This window comes from Myxocyprinus asiaticus, chromosome 29, assembly GCF_019703515.2.
Source record: "Myxocyprinus asiaticus isolate MX2 ecotype Aquarium Trade chromosome 29, UBuf_Myxa_2, whole genome shotgun sequence".
Lineage (NCBI taxonomy): Eukaryota > Metazoa > Chordata > Actinopteri > Cypriniformes > Catostomidae > Myxocyprinus > Myxocyprinus asiaticus.
The window spans coordinates 38,052,422-38,075,019 of record NC_059372.1 but is presented as its reverse complement, the minus strand read 5'-3'; the positions used below and the strand labels follow the sequence as shown (position 1 = coordinate 38,075,019).

Below are 22,598 nucleotides of genomic sequence, written 5' to 3'. Positions count from 1 at the left end.
ATCAATTACTGTCTTTACAAAACTGCAAATACTGACTATTTAAATTCTCATGTTTCTTTATAATATGCTCAAATAGTACACTGAACGAGTATTTTAACTGGTAAAACACAGCAATAGACAGACAGACCGATAGGTAGAAAGACAGAAACAAGCTTAACCAAGCAGCAGAATCTAAACCCAGAGCATCATTTAACAACCAAATAAAAGTATGCAACTAATTGTGAAATAGCAAGCAAAAACAAACAAAGTTACCAGAATGCTGGAAATTGCTCAAATTCTAATACTCTAGAAAAGCAACACACAAAAATCTTTAGGAAGGGAATTTTTTTTGAGCAGTCACATTATATTCAATATTTTTATAAACAGCCCTAAAGTAGTTCAGCTTTAACATTACATACACAAAACATACCAGATCATTAATGATTAGAAAGTTGTTTAGGCCTTACCAGCAGAGGGCAGGAAAGAGTAACGAACATGGCCACATTAGAGTATGAAAGTAGTGTGTATACCGACACTTCACACTTGGGAAATTTCCACAAAAATCTCAAATGTTTCAATAGTCAGAGAAACCGTGAAAGAAATAGAGACAGAAAGAGATCAGAGACATCACCAGGTTAATTACTGTTATTTGCTTCCTGACCTCCTGTCATTTCACATCAAATTTCTGCACACAGGACTAAGGAACGCCACAGGTGTTGCTACAACAGAAGCACACAAATCATTTCCAGCCTAAACTGTTATTGTTACAGAGAACATCATGTCTCCAAAACCCACTGAGAAAGGTTATATCTTGGTTAAAAAGGCTGAGGTTCACCAACTAAAAAAATGTGATGAAAAACGAAAAACTCTGGAGAGGTAAATGACCTATCAAGAAAGTTTAAAGGTATAATAAAACGCTTGTCTAGCTTTAGCTAATGCATTAAAACAAAAGTGTGGCACTCACTCAAGTGCATGCCAGCACATTTACCAACTGTTAACTTCAGTAAAAGTTGTTAGTCTTGTACAAAAATAAGGCTGAAAATGTAATCTAAAACAAAATAGTCTCAGCTATTAGTATTCATCTGCTCACTTGAGAGGAGCATTTGCAGATTGAGCAACAGTCTTCTGTTACCTGCGACTGTCTCGCCAGTAAGAGTTTAAGATCAGGCGTGATGGAATCATCCTGTACACTTGTATCCAGTTTCTAGAATTAAAGATTGAAGACAAAGCTACAGCAATGAAGTTTAACTCTGAGTGGATTAGAGAAGTTTGGCTGGAATTCTTTTATTTCATATCTTACACATTCTTCTGAAAGAAATGGCCATACAGAAAATGTATTCTTAAACACCCCTTTGACCAACCATGGCAACACAGGCTACGTTCAGACTGCAGAATACAGTTCAGCACTGTTTTTGTGTGCTAAATATGGCCATGTTCACACATAATTCAGTTATGAAAGAGAGCGGTAACCACTTTATATAAACAAAGTATCTACCTTCATTTTTAAAGAGATACAACCAAATTTTGAGTTGAATATTAACAGAAATGCAGTTGACAACTTAACTGTCCAAAATGCCACTGTCCAAAATACAGATGACATGTGAAGAACTGTCAGTCTTCATAGGTTTATACCTTTAGTATACAAACTATTAAGCCAAACTGAACAAATACTGAAACTTTAGAAAGCAAAGTCTTTTTTTGTTTTTTTTATCCCCTTTTCTCCCAATTTGGAATGCCCAATTCCCACTACTTAGTAGGTCCTCAAGGTGGCGCGGTTAATCACCTCAATCCGGTTGCGGAGGACAAGTCTCAGTTGCCTCTGCTTCTGAGACAGTCAATCCGTGCATCTTATCACGTGGCTCATTGTGCATGACACCGCGGAGACTCCCAGCATATGGAGGCTCATGCTACTCTCCGCGATCCACGCATAACTTACCACGCGCCCCATTGAGAGAGAGAACCACTAACCGCGACCACGAGGAGGTTACCCCATGTGACTCTACCCTCTCTAGCAACCGAGCCAATTTGGTTGCTTAGGAGACCTGGCTGGAGTCACTCAGCACGCCCTGGATTCAAACTCGTGACTCCAGTGGTGGTAGTCAGCGTCAATACTCGCTGAGCTACCCAGGCCCCCTTGAAAACGAAGTCTTAATATTCGAAATCATTATCTGTCACTATGCTTGCATGCATTATTTGCCCTAACACTTGACTTGACAGGGCTGCATTTCTCAAAAGCATCGCAAGCTTAAGGTGATCACAGAGAACATTTCCGCCAATGGTTTCTACAATCTACTTACAGTATGCTTACGATGCTCTTGGAAACACAGCCCAGGTCGGTTGCTGTATGTACTGGTCAATTTGCAAGTCGCGCTTTTCTGCGTGTCGCCTCGTATTTCTAGACATGCCTACACGCGCCTGCTGTTGTTGTTTTTCAAGTGTATAACAAAGCAGTCGCAGTGAGCATGCATCAAACATGTCTGTATCTCCTTGCAGTCAAAAGCATATACTTTGAATGGCTAAACACATAACTGTGCTCAAGACGGAATAGCACATGGAAAAACTAAATATACTCAAGCCTTAAGAAAGATTGTACATCAAGGCCACAAGGGGGAGCTCTTACCTCGTCCCATTCTGACGTGAACGAAGGCGATTTTTCCAACCTCCTCTTGGCGATGCTGCAGTTGGACACAGACTCACTCCGTCCACCCAACCCCGTCTCTTCCTCACCGGGTGGGGACACCAGAAGGTCCGAGTCTGATTTTGAAAGACTACGAGCTAGCTTGAGATCACCTGGCGGAGGCATCCTCCTCGGCGACGATGAATCGCGAGCCGGCGAGTTACGTTTCGGAGAGTCCCGTGGCTCTTTGTGAACTGTGGCGTAGATAGCATTGGGGTCGCTGTGCTGAAGAATGGCTTCCATGGTAGCTGATGAGGTGGGATGGGAAGAGGGGGCGGAGCCTGCGGATGTCAAAGTGTTGGCACCCTCAGTGGACTTCACATCAGAAGACGGCAGCCTGAAAGATTCTTCCCGACAGTCGACCACCGGTGACGAACCGTGAAGCAGACCAGTGAACTGCTCAGGAACGTTGGCGCTTATATCTTGACTGTGCGATGAGCTCTCTGAAAGAACAGAGGAAAGAGAGAGGGAGATTAACAGAGAGACTGGGCAGGGATATCTAGTCCAGCTAACATGAAACCGCCCACACTACTGACTGTCCAGTGTCTCTAAAACAGATCTGTTATTGTTTTCGAACTGGAGAAAAAGGGAGGGGAGCTGAGAAAGACAGGGACAGATAGAAAGACAAAAGAAAAGAAACTAGCAATAGATAGGAGACAAGCTCACCAATTCCAAAGTTCCTGAGTTAGTAAATTCCAAGTCCAGCCTTTGAGCAGCTGACATTTCTCCATAGAGATTTGTTTGTGACTAGCTTGTTCTATTCCCTCTCTCCCTCTCCCTGTCTTTCTCTCTCTAACTCACTCTGTCGCATTGCTAACAAACAGACAGCTTTATAAGGCTCGCATCCAGAGAAGTTATGCCTCACTAGGATTCCCTTCATTATGTGTGGCAAGCTTGAAACAGGATACCACAGAGATGACTGAACAAGAAAACACACACAGCATACTGCCACACCGTTCTGTGTCCGAATCTTTAGGATGAAAACCCTGCTTTGTGATTACGAAAAATCCTTTACTTAAGGCACCACAGATACATTTGCAATTTCTAGGAAAAATGCTCTACGCAAGTATGTTGAACGCAAACAATTGTAGTTACGCAAGCTTTATTTCCCACAACACTGCGTTCTGAAAAGTGCTCTCAGTAAGTGTGTCTGCAATATGGAGTTGCGCTGACTGCCCCTACTGACTGCTACATTGTGTTGGTACTTAAAGGTTGAATTGTTCCGATGGTTGGAACATTCCTTATTATGGAATTTATACATGGACAGAAGGGTATGATCAATTGTGTTTTTTTATATTTATGCTTTTTTTTTATAATAATAAATAACACTAAATTAACAGATTAAATTATCAGCCCTACTGTAAACATGTCGACAGATTTACAAACTTTAAGTTGCTCAACAAGATAATTTTCCAACTGTTGCTCTGCATGACATTGTTTGCCGTGAAAGTAGTAGCGGTAGTTGACTGCTGCGTTCCAAAATGTGTCAGAACACAATTCACATGTCAACGCTAATTATGTTGTGTTAAGTAACATTAAGTATCACTCTCAACGTTACCTCAAGGAGCGCAATACTGTAAATTACCATAAATTGTCTTCTTTTAAATTGTCTTTTACCATCTTCTTTTACCATCAATTTCTCTATTTGGTCAACTACTATCATGGCGGAGCAACAGTTTGAAGAGAATGTTGCTAAGTAAAGGTTAGCTAAACCCTCAACATTTTTTTTTTTTTTTTTAAATCGCAAGAACGCACACTATACAAGGAGACCGAATGCTTGCAATGTGTTTCTGGCTGAAGAAGAACCTTGAACTGAACTGAAAGTACGAATGAACAATTCATATTCCAAAGTGCAAGAAGAACTTTGAAAAACACTTATTTTGATCATTTTGCTGTTGTATACAGTGCTTGAGTCTGACCCACACGACCCAGATAGAACCCAGGCGACTGGGCAAACAGCCACCGTTCTCTGAGATATCCTGGTGTTGCAATGAGAGGCTTGTGGTGTTTGGTGACAAGAAGGCCAAGTCTATGATGTCAGACCCTATCAGTGATTATGCACATTTGGCATTTATCTGTCCTTCACGAACAGATGCTTGCTGTTTCTAACTTGCTGGTGTGCATGGTTAACTTTTAAGAAACCCCTATGCGAGAAACATACTCCACACAAGAACATAGATGCATATGCTTAATCAGTGTATTGAAAGTCCCGCTGTACATAATTACAGGGTTCCCACTCTTTTTAAGGTACAATTTCCCAGGACATTTCCAGGACATTTGAAACCTGCAGATTATTTATGTATTTCATTTAATTGCAGCCTTTTGCGGTTTAATAATCACATTAGGAAATACTATGTGATTTTAATTTGAATAATTTTGCATTCAAACATTAATATTTGTCCCAAATACAAAATGTCTGCGATTTGTAGCTAATGTAATTTTTGTTGATTCTGTTATTCCCATCCGTGTTTTCCGCATCACGTAAATCAAGGGGTCCTACATGTGGTAACCGCAGTATAAGCAAACTCCGATTGTTGCATTATAAAAAATGAATTCACATCCTGAGGGTGTGAATTTGTTTTTTAAATCAGCAGTCCAACCATTGTCTTAAGGTTACAACTCAAATGTTTTTGTAGTTAACACTCAGCTATGTTGGAACGAACAAATCATATTTTTGATTATATCAATATTTACTTAAACTATTTCCTCGGAGCAATGCAGAGATGACAGCAGATGAGCAGAGAATGTTTCTGACAGGGCTTTGTTCATGACCGTCAACTGCTGATGTTGTTTCACAGACAAAACAATAATAATAATAATAAAAAAAAAAAAATTGACACCCATTCTGAGTCACGATGGTTACCATGCTTTTGTACATGTATAATGTTTTTTTAATAATAATTGTTAGTGACAGTTTATTATATTAAAATACTTTCCAGGACAATTCATTTTTTTCCAGGACATTTAAGTGTTTTTAGAATATCCCATGACTTTTCCATGACTGGAAAACTGCATTGGAAAATTCCATGCTTTCCAGGACGCGTGGGAACCCTGACTTAATATGCGTTGCTGTAGTAACAAGTAGGGTTGGGTGAAAGGATGAAGTAATCGGATATCGACAATGTCTTAAAAATCTGCCAATGCCGACTGACATACATTGACAGATGATGATGGACAATATCTGTAAATTTCAAGACCATGGATCAGGGAAATCGCCAGCAAAGTAGCATAGTAGCTTAGTAGCTTAATTTTAGGCTATTAGTAATTTTTCACCTGTTGTCATAGATAAATACTTGCCTGATGGCAAATGAGGCCGTTGGATTTGGGAAATTGGTTATATAAGATTTTTTGATCACTTCGTTATTTTTTTCATTTAAAGTGCAATACGCCGATAATTGTACAAAAATGAGCTGCATGGTCGAGTTGCCAGAAAGAAGCCAATGCCACAAAAAAGGCCGGTTACAATATGCCTGACAACACCTTGACATGCCTCAAGCTTCTGGCACACTGTAATTTGGAGTGACGAGACCAAAATAGAGCTTTATGGTCACAACCATAAGCGCTACGTTTGGAGAGGGGTCAACAAGTATTGTGCTCCTTGAAACAACCACACCGTCTTTTTCCAGAGCAGCCTGTATTTCTCCTGAGGTTACCTGTGGGTTTTTCTTTGTATCCCCAACAATTCTTCTGGCAGTTGTGGTTGAAATCTTTCTTGGTCTACCTGGCCTTGGCTTGGTATCAAGAGATCCCCAAATTTTCCACTTCTTAATAAGTGATTGAACAGTACTGACTGGCATTTTCAAGGCTTTGGATATATTTTTATATCCTTTTCCATCTTCATTAAGTTCCATTACCTTGTTACGCAGGTCTTTTGACAGTTCTTTTCTGCTCCCCATGGCTCAGTATCTAGCCTGCTCAGTGCATCCACGTGAGAGCTAACAAACTCATTGACTATTTATACACAGACACTAACTGCAATTTAAAAAGCCACAGGTGTGGGAAATTAACCTTTAATTGCCATTTAAACCTGTGTGTGTCACCTTGTGTGTCTGTAACAAGGCCAAACATTCAAGGGTATGTAAACTTTTGATCAGGGCCATTTGGGTGATTTCTGTTATCATTATGATTTAAAAAGGAGCCAAACAACTATGTGATAATAAATGGCTTCATATGATCACTATCCTTAAATAAAAGTTTTTTTGCATGATCAGTCATATTTTCAAAATCAATGCCAACATTTCACAATTTCTGCCAGGGTATGTAAACTTTTGATCACAACTGTATGTGTCAGACTGATGCCACTGGAGCTTCTCACTGCGGTTGTGTTGCGTCATAATGACTTTCAGCTTCTTGCACCACAGTGATTTAAGGACATTGTGTTAAATTAAATGTTGTTTGAAACTTTGAAAAACACATTGAGACCCCTGTGTTCTGTTTGTGTCCCGTTCAGCTGTATTTAAACGCAAGAACACATACTGCTGTGAGGCTCATTTTGTGCTGCCTGCTCACATCTGAAAAGCTGGAGTTGTGTTGACTGCCCCCTATGGACTGCTATTTGCAAAAACATGAAGGTGGTATTTCAAGCTTGAATTGCTCCAATTGTGGGAAAATTCCTAATTAGGGAATTTATGCACAATTTAGGGGGTATGATTATTTGTGCACATTTTTAACACATTATTTGTATATATTTAATCACACTAAATTAACACATTAAATTGACAGCTCTACTATAAACATGTCAACAGATTGACTAACTTGAAGTTGCTCAGCAAGACTATCTTCAAATTGTTCAGTAGTTCACCTAAATAGAAAACTGTCCATAGAACACATTTTTGCTAATGCTCACTTTATAGTTCTGACACATTTTGAATCGCAATGAAGTGTGAAATCGTGCTTGCACAGCTAAAAGCCTTAAAGTTCATATGCTTTCACAGCTCAGATGTTTAGATCAACAATAAAACTACAATCTATCAACAGTTAGGACAGAGATTTAGTGTTTCTCTCTTGTAAGAGTAAAATATCTCTGTTATCTGTGGCATGGTGACTGAATAAACCATTCCTCCCCGTGAAAGATTGTATCAGCGTTTAAAGGGTTTGTTCATGGGCACACACAGACAATCAAGGCCACAACTGCAGTTCCAATCTTCTTCCTCAAGTAAGTGGCACACCCAAACACTCACACACATTGCAGCTTGAGCCAACAGTCTGTGTTTGCCTTAGTGACTATGTGCCGAAGCCCAACCTGTGATGTCATTTTAATTTAGCAACACCCACTGGAGGAAATGAAGTCAGCGCTGTTCTTCATCCAAATCCAAGGTCTTAGATTTAACACATTTCTTGGAGTAATAGTCAAGTGTTTACTGAAACAACATCTCCATTTCCAGTAACAACAAGCATGTGATGAAGCATATTTTAATTACCCAATGCAATAACAACAATGTGTGCAAGTATGCTGAATAACAACTCTAGTGTTTAATGACGCTGTGTGAAGTTAACTTGGCCACTTACTGTTATAAGAATGGTGATCAAGATAATATAATCAAACCTTGTGTTTTAGTAGTTTATAACGGTATATAGTTTGCCAAGACAGACGCATCGCAGAGGCCGTTATATCGGCCAGTATTTATTTTTTTCTTTTAATTGATAAGCATCTCATTTAAACAATGAAGATGAAGTGTGTAATTTGTGCACCACCGAATGGAACAGCAAAAAATAAACATTGTATTCAGCCAGCCTTCAAAATACGTTTACAGTTTGTGAAAATCAACCTATGAAAGGTTTACTTAAAAATGACTATAAAACAACAAAAAAGTTACACACTTCAGCTTTAAATATCTTTCAAAGACTTCATTTACGAAACTTTGTATGTGTTGGTGTGTCGATGGCTGGTTTCCTGCAGCGTAACTGACAGGTGCTGCATGTGGTACAGTTGTTCAGGTGGCAGCTGAAGTCTGTGGAGCTTGTCGAGGGACATGAAGACGACGAGAAGTGACGTTCGGCTGTTTGTTTTGAAACACGAGGCGAGTGTGGGGCTTTAAAATCTGTTCCACTGATGCTTGTCGCACTTATCAAGACTACGGAAAAAAAACTGGAAATGTATACTGTTATACATCTGTTCTTGCCATTTATTTACTTACAGTTTCTAGACACGATTCTAGAACACTATTTAGGGTCATAAAATGTTATCTTAAAATGTTTAACTCAGCAGTCAGCACCCTTAAAAACCTTTAAAATGTTTTGAGCTGTTATGTACAATTTACAATTTAGTACAATTTTTCTTTTTTTTTTATTCTAACTTGCACATTTAGAACCTGCAATTATTTGTACTTTTTGTGTATTGTAGATTTTTCGTATTTTGTGTCTATTGTTTATTCTTTTACATGTACATTACAGCAATGTGTGGACCAAACGCCTCTTTTTCACTCATCATTACACTTGTGTACATGATGACGTGACAAAGTGATTTGATTTGTAGTAATATAAACTCTTAAATGTCAAAAGGTAAAAGAATATTTGATGTCATGACCCCTTTAAAGTTCATTAAATGTAATATTATACCTCCGTTTAGTTAGTGGTGGAGTATGGCATAGGCGCAAGCAACAATATTCTCTAGAGCGGCAAGGAGATAGGCTTCACACACAGCTCTCATGCACACTACCCCTCTCATGTCATATTTAAATTAGGGGCCAAGTCCCCATAAGGCAGAAATCCAAGAACCACCCTGGATCAAAATTACCTTCATAGTATGAATGGCATTTCTTTTGGAATCATGTGCCGGTAATGCTAACTAGAGTTGTATTAAACTGTGTAAACACTGTTCTAAATTAGGCAAGGATTTCTGAAGGATGACTTTGGAGGATCAGAGGGAGACAGATCAGGAAAGATTTTCAACACATGACAAATGTGTCTACTTTTGCATCCTATAATTATTTGCTCCTTTGACTTAGCTCAAAAGACAAGAATTAGATGGCAAGCAGTTCACAGAGAGAACAAGGAGATAATGACATAGCCTTGATTTGTATGTTGAACTGTATCTGTTGCACAGTTATATCATATCTGTCACTCCACTGGAATGTGTGTTGTTTAAGTATGACTTTCTTGGTGCTTACTGTGATTAGCAAAGTAAGCTCCTTAAGCATTTACAAACACATTTGCTTAGCTATATAAATTAGGACATAACATACACTTCTATTCTATTATATAAAGCTAATTATAAATACTGAACTCTCACCAACAACTTAACCCTAAAAGACCATTCAAAACTAATCACTAATGAAACCACTAAACAAAACACAAAAGAACAAAACAAACAAATGCATAATAAACACACAAAACTAAACAAAAAACCAAAGCTAAACCAAAAACAAAACAAAACTAAACAAAAAAAACAAACAAAAGCAAAACAAAACAAAAAACCAAACAAAACCAAAAAAACAAAAAAAACAAAAAAAAAACACCACAGCTAAACCAAAAAAATAAAATAAAACTAAACCATAAAAACAAAACAAAAACAAGCCAAGCCAAACCAAAAAACACAAAACAAAATAAAACAAAACCAAAACACAGTATTTTCTTATTAATCAGTTTTCCAAACGAGGGCATTCCCAAATGTGCCTAAAGGGAGGTTGTCAGATTTAGCTCACTTTAGACAGTTTTATCACCAAACTATAGCTAAGTACGCACACACACACTTACCTCCAGATGTCTGGCCTTTGCTAAATGTAGGTGCAGGTGGCTGCAGTGTGTTTGTGTTGGACACTGGAGGTCGTAGGTCAATGTGTGCGGTGGTCTTCCGCTGCAACAATAACACCAATAATAGTCACACATTCAGGAATGTCTACAGCTTTTCTGCAGCTGCAACACCCTTCAAACACGCACAGTACAACATCTAAATCACACACACAAAGTAAGCTGCTGCATACAGATGATAATTAACTGTCTACTGCACACCAGACTGTGTTCAGACAGTGTGACAAATGTGAAGTTGCAAAAAAAGAAAGTAAAATAATGAAGAAAAACACTGAAGAACTCACCTGAGGTAGAACACTGTTGGAAGACTTGGCTGAAGCTTTCTCATCTGGAGACAGAGATTTCAAATTATAATAAAAGATACAATTCCATACAATTATAGACAGAAAAAAACAGAATACACTGATCAGCCACAACATAAAAGCACTTACAGGTAAAGTGAATAACATTTATTATCTTGTTACAATGGCACCTGTCAAGGGGTGGTATATATTAGGCAGCAAGTGACAAAACAGTCAGTTCTTGAATTTCATGTGTTGGGAGCAGGAAAGATGGTAGCGTAAGGATCTGAGCGACTTTGACAAGGGCCAAATTGTGATGGCTAGACAACTGGGTCAGTGCATCTCCAAAATGGCAGGTCTTGTGGGGTGTTCCCTGTATGCAGTGGTTAGTACCTACCAAAAGTGGTCCAAGCAAGGACAACCGGTGAACCGGCGACAGGGTCATGGGCGACCAAGTTTCATTGATGCGAGTGGGGAGCGAAGGCTAGCCCGTCTGGTCTGATCCCACAGAATAGCTACTGTAGCACAAATTGCTCAAAAGCTTAATGCTGGCCATGATAGAAAGGTGTCAGAACACACAGTGCATCGCAACTTGCTGCGTATGAGGCTGCGTAGTCGCAGACCGGTCAGAGTGCCCATGCTGACCTCTGATGCACCATGGGTAGAAGGCAGCCCGGTGGAGGCAGTGTAATGCTCTGGGCAATGTTCTGGTGGGAAACCTTGGGTCCTGTGGAACCATTCATGTGGAAGTTACTTTGACACGTAAGTCAGTCAGTCAATTTTATTTATAAAGCACATTTAAATTCAGCTTACACTGACCAAAGTGCTGTACAAAAACAATTATAAAATACAATAAAATAAAAAGATAACAATTACTAATCAACAAGTTAATAGCCAGGGAAGGCCAAAGAGTAAAAATGAGTCTTAAGTCTAGATTTAAAGATAGAGATTGAAAGAGCACACTTAATGTCAGGTGGCAATTGATTCCATAAGCGTGGAGCAGCAACTGCAAAGGCTCTGTCACCTTTTAATTTAAGACGTGACCGTGGGACATAAAGGAGAGCTTTATTGGTAGACCTGAGAGACTAAGGAGATGAATGCAAATAAATAAGGTCAGAAATATAAGATGGGGCCTGTCAATTAAGAGCTTAAAAAACAATCAGCAAAATCTTGAATTGAATTCTAAAAAAGACCAGAAGCTAATGAAGAGAAGCTAGAACTGGAGTGATATGATCATGTTTTTTTGCACTCGTTAACTAGCCGCTGCATCCTGTACCATCTGCAGACATACCAATGAAGATTGGGGAAGACCAAGGTATAGAGAATTACAATAGTCCAGGCGTGATGTAATAAATGCATGAATGACTTTTTCCAGATCTTGAAAGGAAAGTGACGATTTAAGTCTGGAGATGAACAACTTTTAACAACTGAGCTAATTTGTTTTTCAAGACAAAGTTCAGAGTCAAAAATAACACCTACATTTTTTGCATGTGACTTAACATATGGAATGAGACTGTCTAAGTAACTAACTATAGAGCTTCTAGTTTTGGAGGGACCAAAGATAATCACCTCAGTTTTATCACTGTTGAGCTGGAGAAAGTTATTTGCCATCCAGCATTTAATATCCTCAAAACAGTCCATGAGAGGCTGCAAAGAGTCTCTAGATTTTAATGGGAGGTACAGCTGAGAATCATCGGCAAAGAAATGGAAAGAGATGTTATATTTCCTAAAGATGTTACCAAGTGGAAGCATATACAGATTGAAGAGTATTGGCCCCAAAATAGACCCCTGAGGAACCCCACAGGAGACAGAGACAGATGATGAAAAGAACTGGCCAATAGCCACTGAGAATGTCCTGAATTTAAGATATGAATCAAACCAGAGTAGTGCTGTATCCTTAATGCCCACCCACTGTTCAAGGCGTGGGATGTTATGATCTACCGTGTCAAAAGCGGCGCTAAGATCCAGTAAAATCAAAACTGCATTATCACCAGAATCAACTGCAAGTAACAAATCGTTCATCATTTTTAACAAAGCCGTTTCAGTACTGTGATGAGTCATAAAACCTGATTGAAATGGTTCAAGTACTTGAGTCGAGTTCAGAAAAGGAAGTAACTGTGACAAAACAACTTTTTCCATAACTTTTGAAACAAATGGCAATTTTGAAATGGGACGATAATTATTCAAACACTTTGTGTCAAGATTGGGCTTTTTGAGCAATGGCTGTACAACTGCATGTGTTAAGCATGCAGGGACAATGCAGAAACTAAGCAAGAATTAATAATTACTTGGATACTAGGCCCAATTGTACCAAAAGCAACTTTAATGGTGTCAGAGGGAACAATATCATAAGGCGAAGTTGTAGATTTCATCTGCATCACTACGTACCACCTCTCTAAAGATCGTTGCAGACCACGTACACCCCTTCATGGCAATGGTATTCTCTGATGGCACTGGCCTCTTTCAGCAGGATAATGCACCCTGTTACACAGCAAAAATTGTTCAGGAATTGTTTGAGGAACTTGACAACGAGTTCAAGGTGTTGACTTGGCCTCCAAATTCCCCCGATCTCAATCCTATTGAGCATCTATTAGATGTGCTGGACCAACAAGTCCGATCCATGGAGGCCCCACCTTGCACAGGACTTAATGGATCTGCTGCTAACATCTTGGTGCCAGATACCACAGGACTCCTTCACAGGTCTTGTGGAGTTCATGCCTCAATGGGTCAGAGCTGTATGGGTGACACGAGGGGGACCTGCATGATATTAGGCAGGTGGTCTTAATGTTGTGGCTGATCGGTGTCATGCTTCGGGTAAGGGGTTTAAACAGTAATAAATGATGTAATAGTAATATTTCCCTTAGCAAACACCTCTAGGCTTATATGCATACAATTTGGGACAAATTTATTTCACTTTCAAACATTGCCTTGAATTAAATGACCACCTTTTCCAAAAACCACATGTACTGGAATATGTCTATTCAAGCACAGTAGAATGTTTTTGGTTATTTGCATTAAAGTTGCTGTCATTTCTATTTATGAGGATCATATGCAAATAAGCTCATGTATTACACATGCTGGGGAGAGGCAAAGCAGCCACACCCACACAGCTCTGTCTGGAAAGACTGTGTAAGGCCTCAGAATAATAAGACCACATCATCCTGCCACAGTGCCGTTTGTAAGTTTAAGGGTGTGTGTACCTGTTTTGTTGTGTGTGGTGTTGGGGATCTTGGTCTGTGCGGTGAGTAACAGTTCATATGGGTTATCCTCCTCCACCAGCGGCTCGACACGTTCATCCACACTGTTGTTGGTGTAAACCACCTGCAGAGAGAGAGAGAGAGAGAGAGAGAGAGAGAGAGAGAGAGAGAGAGAGAGAGAGAGAGAGAGAGAGAGAGAGACTCAGTACATGCCGAAAGTTAAAAGTAATCAACAGCTTTACAGTCTGGGGCAATATGAAAACAATGCATGGATGATAACCAAGCACATTTTAAAAGAGCCAAGTTTGATTGGCTGAAGCTATATGACATGGCCCAATGAGAGATCATTTTGTTGAAAGTGGGTTTGAAAAGTCTGAATTCATATGGGATTCCAAAACTAATTTTAACCTATAAATAAACAAGGTTTTAACATTTTTGTAAAGAACATTTCTAAAATGATTAAGAAATGCTTCTGATTCTGCATTATTTCTAAGTCACTAATCAAACCCAAGGCCAAGGCTGTTTTGCTGGTCTAAACTGGTCTCACATCTTTGTCTGGATGGTCTAGTAAGCCTTTTGACAGGGGTTTTGGGCACTTGTGAGCTAGTCAGGCTGGTAGAAGTGCTAGACCATCTTAAACCAGCTAAGACTTTCATTTGTATGTTATTTTTATTTAGGAATTAATCTTTGTATAAAGTAAATGAAACCTATTTTAGTACCATTCAGATTCTGCATTGTGTATTTGTGACATTATTTACATTAAGCATCCTATGCTTTTCTTTAGAAATTCTGGTCCATCTTTTCAATTCAATTGCGGTTGATAGTGACTCACTTTAAAACTTAAAAGGATAGTTCACCCAAAAATGAAAATTATCTCATCATTTACCCTCATGCCATCCCAGATGTGTATGACTTTCTTTCTTCTGCTGAACACAAACAATGATTTTTAGAAAAATTTCTCAGCTCTGTAGGTCCATACATTTCACTTGAATGGTGACCAGAACTTTGAAGGTCTTAAATATTGATCTGTTTCTCAGCCACACCAATTATATCGCTTCTGAAGACATGGGTTTAACCAATGGAGTTGAATGGATTACATTTATGCTGCCTTTATATGCTTTTTGGACCTTCAAAGATTTGGTCACCATTCACTTGCATTGTGAGGACCAACAGACCTGAGATATTCTTCTAAAAATCTTTGTTTGTGTTCAGCAGAAGGTCAAACACATCTGGGATGTTATAAGGGTGAGTAAATGTTAAAATAATTTTTAATTTTGGATGAACTATCCCATTCAAAAAGCACCTAGAAGTATCACAGATGTAGTCTTTTCCTTTTACTGTCATGAAAATAATGTCACAACACAAAAATAATCCTAAAATTAGGCTTTGTTTTCTATATGCTAGAAACTATTTTTTATATAGATTTTTTATATTAATATTGATTGATACTGCGTTTCTTTTGATTTTTGGGTGAAATATAATAGGGATATGTCCTTCACCAGCTTTAACTGAGATAAGTATTTATAACTTGAAGCTTCCTCCATTTCCTGCAGTATATTTGCGAGCTGAGGACCCAGAGAGATTGAGTGTTTTAATACTTGTCATAGGCGGATGAGTCTTTCACACTGAAAGTTTGCTGTGTGTTGCAGAGATGCCCTTGTCTGATTCACAGCATTAATATTCATGAGGACGCTGTTTGATTTGGGTGCGGAAACAGCAGTCAGCAAGCAGAGAACTAAATTCAACAGCTTCTCCCCCGCAAGATGCAAGGTTTACCACCCCAAACACTCAAAAATACATTTGAAAGGGAGCAATACCAAAAACATATCATGATTGTTTGATATGGTACCATGTTAATATTGCTTTTTGAACATGTACCATGGTAGTACCATAGTGGTGTTTAAAGTACCTTGAAATAATATGTAAATACCGTTGTAATCATTCTGATACCATCACTGTATGGCACTGTCAAAGTACTTTTTTTTAAAAGGGATAATAAACAAAATATGAGCTACTTAAAAAAACTAACTAAATACTAAACAGTAAGGACATCAAAAATTCCTATTACACGTGAACAAATCTATTGATGATTGGACAAAATTTGTAGGAGTAGCAAAGCAAAAAAAAGAAAAAGAAAAAAGTCAATGCAATATTTTACAAAGTTGGACGATAAACACTAGGTTCAATCCCACTGACCCAGGGAAACACTGGGCTGTTCTTCCAAAGTCATGTTGTCATACTCAGCCATTTAGCATGATAAATGGTGATTCACCACTAGAAATTCTTTAAAGGATTCCTGGCTTTATCTGATTGAGGTAAAAACAAATCAAAACAATGCATCTCTAAACATTCAAGTCTGTTAAAAACCAACGTATGGTATGTCAGACACAGTCAGAAGAGATTTCACCTCAGAGCTGAGCTCCTCTTCCTGCGCATGAGCAGACTGACTCTGAGGAGGATGCCGCTCTTTCTGAAGAGATCAGAAATAATCACATAACAACTGATAAAGAGTTTGATCATTTACTTGTGAAGCTTGTAGAAAAAAGTCTGAGATTTCAGTGCAAAGCGAATGCCAGGATGTACCTTTGAGATTATGATTTAAAGTCTCCATCTAGTGGAGGAATCGTTACTACACCAAATGTTCTGATTTCAAACAACATTAAAATTACTAAAATTCCATCTCCATGTCCTTTCTTGGACAAATATCTACCGACATGTTAGAAAAAGATGTAAATATATCCTGCTGGGGGAAAAAAAGCTAAAAGAAAAGCTTAAACCAGCCTTAGTTGGTTTGCTGGTCTTAGCTGGTCTGTTAAAAAGTATTACAAGGCACGTCCACTACATGTTACGCCCCCTTCAAATTACTTGCGAAACGCTGAAGTCTTGCAACAGTTGGATATCGCATTCATACACTGTGTCTGATGTGTCTATTTGAAGTTCAGCAACGGGGGGGGGGGGGGGGGGCTGGGTAGCTCAGTGAGGATTAACGTTGACTACCACCCCTGGAGTCAAGAGTTCGAATCCAGGGCATGCTGAGTGACTTCAGTCAGGTCTCCCAAGCAACCAAATTGGACTGGTTGCTAAGGAGGGTCGCTATAGTGTTGTTCTCGCTCTCGGTGGGGCACGTGGTGAGTTGGGCGTGGATGCCGCGCAGAATAGTGTGAGCCTCCACACGTGCTACGTCTCCGCAGTAACGCGCTCAACAAGCCACGTGATAAGATGTGTGGATTGATGGTCTCAGACATGGAGGCAACTGAGATTCATCCTCCGACACACGGCTTGAGGCGAGTCACTACGCCACCATGAGGACTGAAAGCGCATTAGGAATTGGGCATTCCAAATTGGGGAGAAAAGGGAAAAAAAAAAAAAAGTAGTTCAGCAGCAACCCTACACCTGTACCTATCCCTACCTCTAAATCTAACCCTAACCACTAAGATAAAAATTTTTTTAAAAAGTTTGTAAAATGATTAAACATACATTCAATACAATCATACCACTGTATCAATAGGTGGCGTCAGTGAGGAGAAACATGATGAAAATAAAGAGTAGAAGAAGCTAGGTTAATAGGCTAACCAGTTAAAAAGAACAGACACGTTCAATTTCACCATTTATATTTTCAGATTAATAATATGGTGCATTACATATAATTTAAAAGGTATTCTTTGTTATATTTACATAAATAAGACAGCATCTATCCTACAGCGATTGAATAGGTTCAGAGGCTATTTAACAGAGACGTGCCACTTCCATTAAAATGAATCGGAGAAATTGGAACGCCCAACAGTCAACGGAGGTAGAAAAGAGCCAATCACCTATTAGATACAGATATTGCCTGTCAATCAACTAGAGAGCATTAGCTATACAAGTTGGGAAAATGTCATTTTATTTGTTGTTGTTTTTTTTTTTAGCATAATCTGAGGTAAATAAGCACAATTTATGATTCCAGTGTTGTCAGATTTTATTGCTGATTTGAAATATGTTCTTAGATTGTAGTCTTGAACAACCGTTTTTGAGATTTTGATGTTACCCCATTCAAGTAGATAGGAGCTGCTTTTCATGACTGGAAATAGCTTCCCAAGAGTGTTCCAGAGATGGCCGCCAGTGGCCTGACTTGTTAAAAAAAACTGTGATAGGATTTTAAAAGTTCTTTCAGGCAACAGAATCGCTTTGTGATCATACTCTGAGTGGGCGTGTCATGTAGTGGGTGTTCCTTGTCTTGCAGGACGCTGACAGATACACTTGGATATGTTTGGTGGTTGTAAAGGGGTTTTGGCACTTGACAGCTTGGCCAGGCTGGGAGACCAACAGACCACCTATGACTGGTTTAAGCCATTTTTCAGCAGTGTTAAACTTGACACTTCAGCTGCAAATACTCACCTTCCCAGCTTCGCTGTCCGGTCGTCCGGAGTCTCTGTCTGATGATTTTCCACTAGCGAGACTGTCCAGTGAGTGACACGATGAGGCTTCAAACAGAGCTTCATACGGACTCTCTTCCACAGGGGCCGGAGACAAACCAGAAATCAACTCACTCACCTGCTGCTCAATTTCTCCTGTGACCACACACAAAAACAATCATTAAGGCGCGGTCACATTTACTGTACCTTTGCACGTCAAAATTCCACAAGGCAAAGGCAGCGTGGGCGGACCTTTTTTTGGGGGGGGGGGGATTTTTCCCCTTTTTCTCCCAATTTGGAATGCCCAATTCACAATGCGCTCTAAGTCCTCGTGGTCGCATAGTGATTCGCCTCAGTCCGGGTGGCGGAGGATGAATCCCAGTTGCCTCCGCGTCTGAGACAGTCAACCCGCGCATCTTATCACGTGGCTTGTTGAGCGCGTTGCCACGGAGACATAGCACGTGTGGAGGCTTCACGCCATCCACCGCGGCATCCACGCTCAATTCACCATGCGCCCCACCGAGAACAAACCACATTATAGCGACCACGAGGAGGTTACCCCATGTGACTCTACCCTCTCTAGCAACTGGGCCAATTTGGTTGCTTAGGAGACCTGGCTGGAGTCACTCAGCACGACCTGGGATTCGAACTAGCGAACCCCAGGGGTGGTAGCCAGCGTATTTTACCACTGAGCTACCCAGGCCCCAGCGTGGGTGGACATTGAGCACATGTGAAACCAGCAAAAAATTAATAGTCAAGCAGCCTCGTTTCAATGCTGCACTTTAAATTAACTTGTTGCTAAAATGAAATCCTTTCTATTGTGAATATTCAGTGTAGCTGTGTACGAAGCACCACCTACACAGAGGTCACTGCCAAACCAAGCAACTTCCTTTCGGTCAATGCGGCGAAAGCACTGAACTCCTGTCAAAGTTCACCAAACTTGAACTCCACACATAAACGCGAGGGGAATTGTTTGCCACCGGAAGTCAATTGTGCAAAATTCACGATCAAATGGATTCCTACTGAGATGCCGGTATTTCGTCTGCAGAATTTTGCCGTGCATAGGTAAATGTGACTGCGCCTTTATAACTGCAAAACATCTGTCCCAAGAATACCCAGCATTGACCCAATTTAAAAGTTAAACCTTTATTTTTGGGGGCATGTGTTTATCGGGGAGATAAAGCAGAGATTGACTGGAGCTTATTAAGGGGAACATTGAAAATTGAGAGCCGTCACTGGCAGAATTGGAACCTTCAACACGTGCATGAGCACATCGGCTCCAATGTGACTTGCACATGTGTGGTAACTGCTGCAAAATGGCTCCAATAAAGTTTTCATTTGAAAGTGATCCTTCAACGTATTCATCATCACAACCAAAAGACAGAAATGACAGAATATGAAGTATAAAGTGCACACAAAATAAAAGTAGTCTCCATAAGTTTATAAAGGAAACAGATTTCTTGCAGGTTGTCGTCTCACCTTTTCTCTTGGGGCTCAGGTTGTCTTGAGGTGGAGGCACTGGTGGAGGTGGGAGGCTCATGTCTGACTGACAGCCACTCATATGAGCTACAGACAGAGGGAAAATAAGCGTGAATATGATGAAGGAAAAACCAGCTCCAAGCTGCTCAAATTCAGTGATTTGTGAGATATCTGGTGCAATCGTCATGGAAGGCTGAAGAATCTCTATTCACTGACCTTGTACAAGTGCGGCTATCTGTCGGCTCTTTTGAGAGGGCATATCTCTAACAGTGTCCAGCGCTGTTAGATTCTTACTATCCACGATATTCACATCAATACCTGAGGAATATTCACACACAACATCTTGATTAGAATACTGGCCATCCAGGAGCATTTGGATGCTTAAGCCACACTTTAAATGTCTGAATGTCATAGTATTAGGTAACAAAATCTCAAACTAAGTGGCAAACCAATCAGTTGGTAAAACACAGCTGTAGGAGTTGTTCTTACCTGCATTGAGTAGTTTTTGTACCACTTCTGTCTTTCCAAAAAGAGCTGCTTCATGTAGGGCACTGCCTTTTTCTGTCTGTTAACAAACACAACAACATTTACACAATGATTAGCCATATTCATATCTTATCCCACAAAAGAAACACCAAGGCACATGGTTGTTATAGTTCTGAAGAATGGAGTGACTTTTTATTTTGTGATTCAGGTCAGTTGTTTGCAATAGCAGAACCCAATGGAGACCAAATGTAGGTCAGACAAAGTAATTTCCACACTACACCAGCTTCTCAACACACTATCAGACAAACCAGATTGTCAACCCGGACAACTGTGTGGCCCACTGTGTAAGGGCATACAGGGAGAGACAGATGGCAGGTTGTTAAGAGTTTGAGCAGGTTTCTCAGGTAGAGACAGTCATGTTCTGGCAAGGTGCTAAAGAGCAGATACCTCAGATCACAGCAAGAGACACACAGGTGAGAACTGTGATAAAACCACCCATCATGAAATCCAGCGAAAATATGCATGCACTAATATGCGGCTTAATTGGTCAGTCTCTATAAAACAGCACCTGCAACCCATTTTACTTCCATAACGTGATATAATGTATTTCAGAGGAGAAAGAATTTAGTATGGGGCTGGGAACTTGATTTTATCAATCGGGAATTGACTGGATTGTGAAAAGTGGGCGTTCCAAACCAAAATGGAGCTATGTGGCTAGAGGGGAGAGGTCGAAAAATAGGGTTTGGTGACATTGTTTCATAGGTGGAGCAATAATAATTGTAATATTTTATTGAACGATTAAGGTGACAATTTTAGAATAATGTGCACTGATGAAACGTTTACAATAAGACCAGAAATGTGCATTAAGGTTGATGTTAAATTTAAACATCATAATGTGAGGTTATACTGTGTCCTGACCAGACACGATGCGAAAAGTTTCCAGTGTTAACCCTAAAGTGTACTTCAGTCAAACAAGAACTCTAGGCATCTATGTAAAGGATGTGTGATGCAAATTTTGTCATCAGCAGGGTGCTCGAGTACTGTATGCGTGTGGCCCGATTTTTTTAACCGTGCGTATTCTGAACGGGTAGCATGCGCATGCGCATGGAATTATTAGCGCTACTTGGTGGGACCACAAGGTGGCAACATTGACCGTTGAGCCGTTGCTGTCACAAAGAAGTTCTAGGCTAGATGTAACCACCACTAAACAACAGGAGACAAAGGTGGAAACAACAACAGTGGGTGTGCACGTCAAGAACACGTGTGTGAGGAGGTCAGAAGATACCTGCAATTGTAGATCAAGTCTAAAGGAATATAAAGACATCTTAATATGTCTAAACTCTTGAAGATAAATAGTCCAGTATCTCATAGCGTCTTAGTGTGCATGCGCCAACCGCCTTTGTATGTACATTGTCATATGAAGTATACTTTGAAAGGCTAGCGTTCAACTGTACGCAGATGTGAAATGTTCACGTCAAAACCGAAGTATACCTTGGGCTTTAAGTTATTTTTCTGTCCTCAAAGAGAGCAACAATGCCAACCAGAACATATTTGACATTTAATATACCAATTTGAGGAGCGGAACTTTGCACCAATCCGATTTCACTGTGGGTTTACCAGCACAATGCCACCAAAAAAAGAAACAAAGGTTATCTTTGGAATGGAATACCAGAGTAATGCTTAGTGCACAGTATTTAAAAAAATTTGTTTTTTTAAACTATGGATTCTTCGCATGCATTCTTCAACAATAAACATTTCAGAAGTTAGCAACATTCTTGTCACATGACATCATAGGTTGCATTTTTAATCAAATTTTGTGTAAAAATGTCTTAAAGCTGATGTAATTTCTGCGACACTAGTGCCACCGAATGGAACTGCAAAAATAAACCTTTTCAAAACAGCTTTCTGATATTCCCCTCATCAGCCGTTGAGCAAACGATCAAATAGCCCCACCCCCGACTAACGGCATTGGTTGAGTAACATTGTTGGGGCGGGTCTAAACAGGTCTCTCAAAACATTTTTTTTTTATAGCGCCACAGAGAGACAGTGTTTAAAGTTAAAGAGAAAATTAACCTATGAATGGTTTACTCTGCATATTAAGCTGAGATAGGAGAAAGTATTTAAATCTAATCAAATAATGAGTCAGAAAGAAGACATTATAAAAATGTAGTTGTAATTACTTTAGGTTCATTAGTCATACTGCAAATGTAAGGTCAAGTTGTGAGCATTGCACATTACTGCATACATTATTCCATGCACTTAAAGGCCCTAATAATAGACCACTTTTTTATATGCGAAATATAATTCTTTTTTTTATTTTGAAATAAAAAAGGACCAGGACAGTTTCTTGACAGGT

The 22,598-nt window shown here is 39.6% G+C and overlaps 1 protein-coding gene across 8 annotated transcripts in view; it reads right to left on the bottom strand.

Annotated features, from left to right (window-relative positions):
• Positions 1-22,598, bottom strand: part of LOC127420021 (ankyrin repeat and SAM domain-containing protein 1A-like) — a 174,433-nt gene that overhangs the window by 69,553 nt on the left and 82,282 nt on the right. For 7 of the 8 annotated variants that reach the window (XM_051661931.1, XM_051661932.1, XM_051661930.1 and 4 more), the window contains 9 exons: positions 20,246-20,321; positions 19,973-20,074; positions 19,757-19,843; positions 18,261-18,433; positions 16,291-16,353; positions 13,887-14,007; positions 10,690-10,733; positions 10,352-10,451; positions 2,600-3,099 (listed from right to left, as the gene is read on the bottom strand). In XM_051661931.1, coding sequence (XP_051517891.1) covers positions 2,600-3,099; positions 10,352-10,451; positions 10,690-10,733; positions 13,887-14,007; positions 16,291-16,353; positions 18,261-18,433; positions 19,757-19,843; positions 19,973-20,074; positions 20,246-20,321 — 1,266 coding nt within the window. The remainder of the gene's footprint in view (positions 1-2,599; positions 3,100-10,351; positions 10,452-10,689; positions 10,734-13,886; positions 14,008-16,290; positions 16,354-18,260; positions 18,434-19,756; positions 19,844-19,972; positions 20,075-20,245; positions 20,322-22,598) is intronic. The other variant, XM_051661935.1, reaches the window with a different exon arrangement.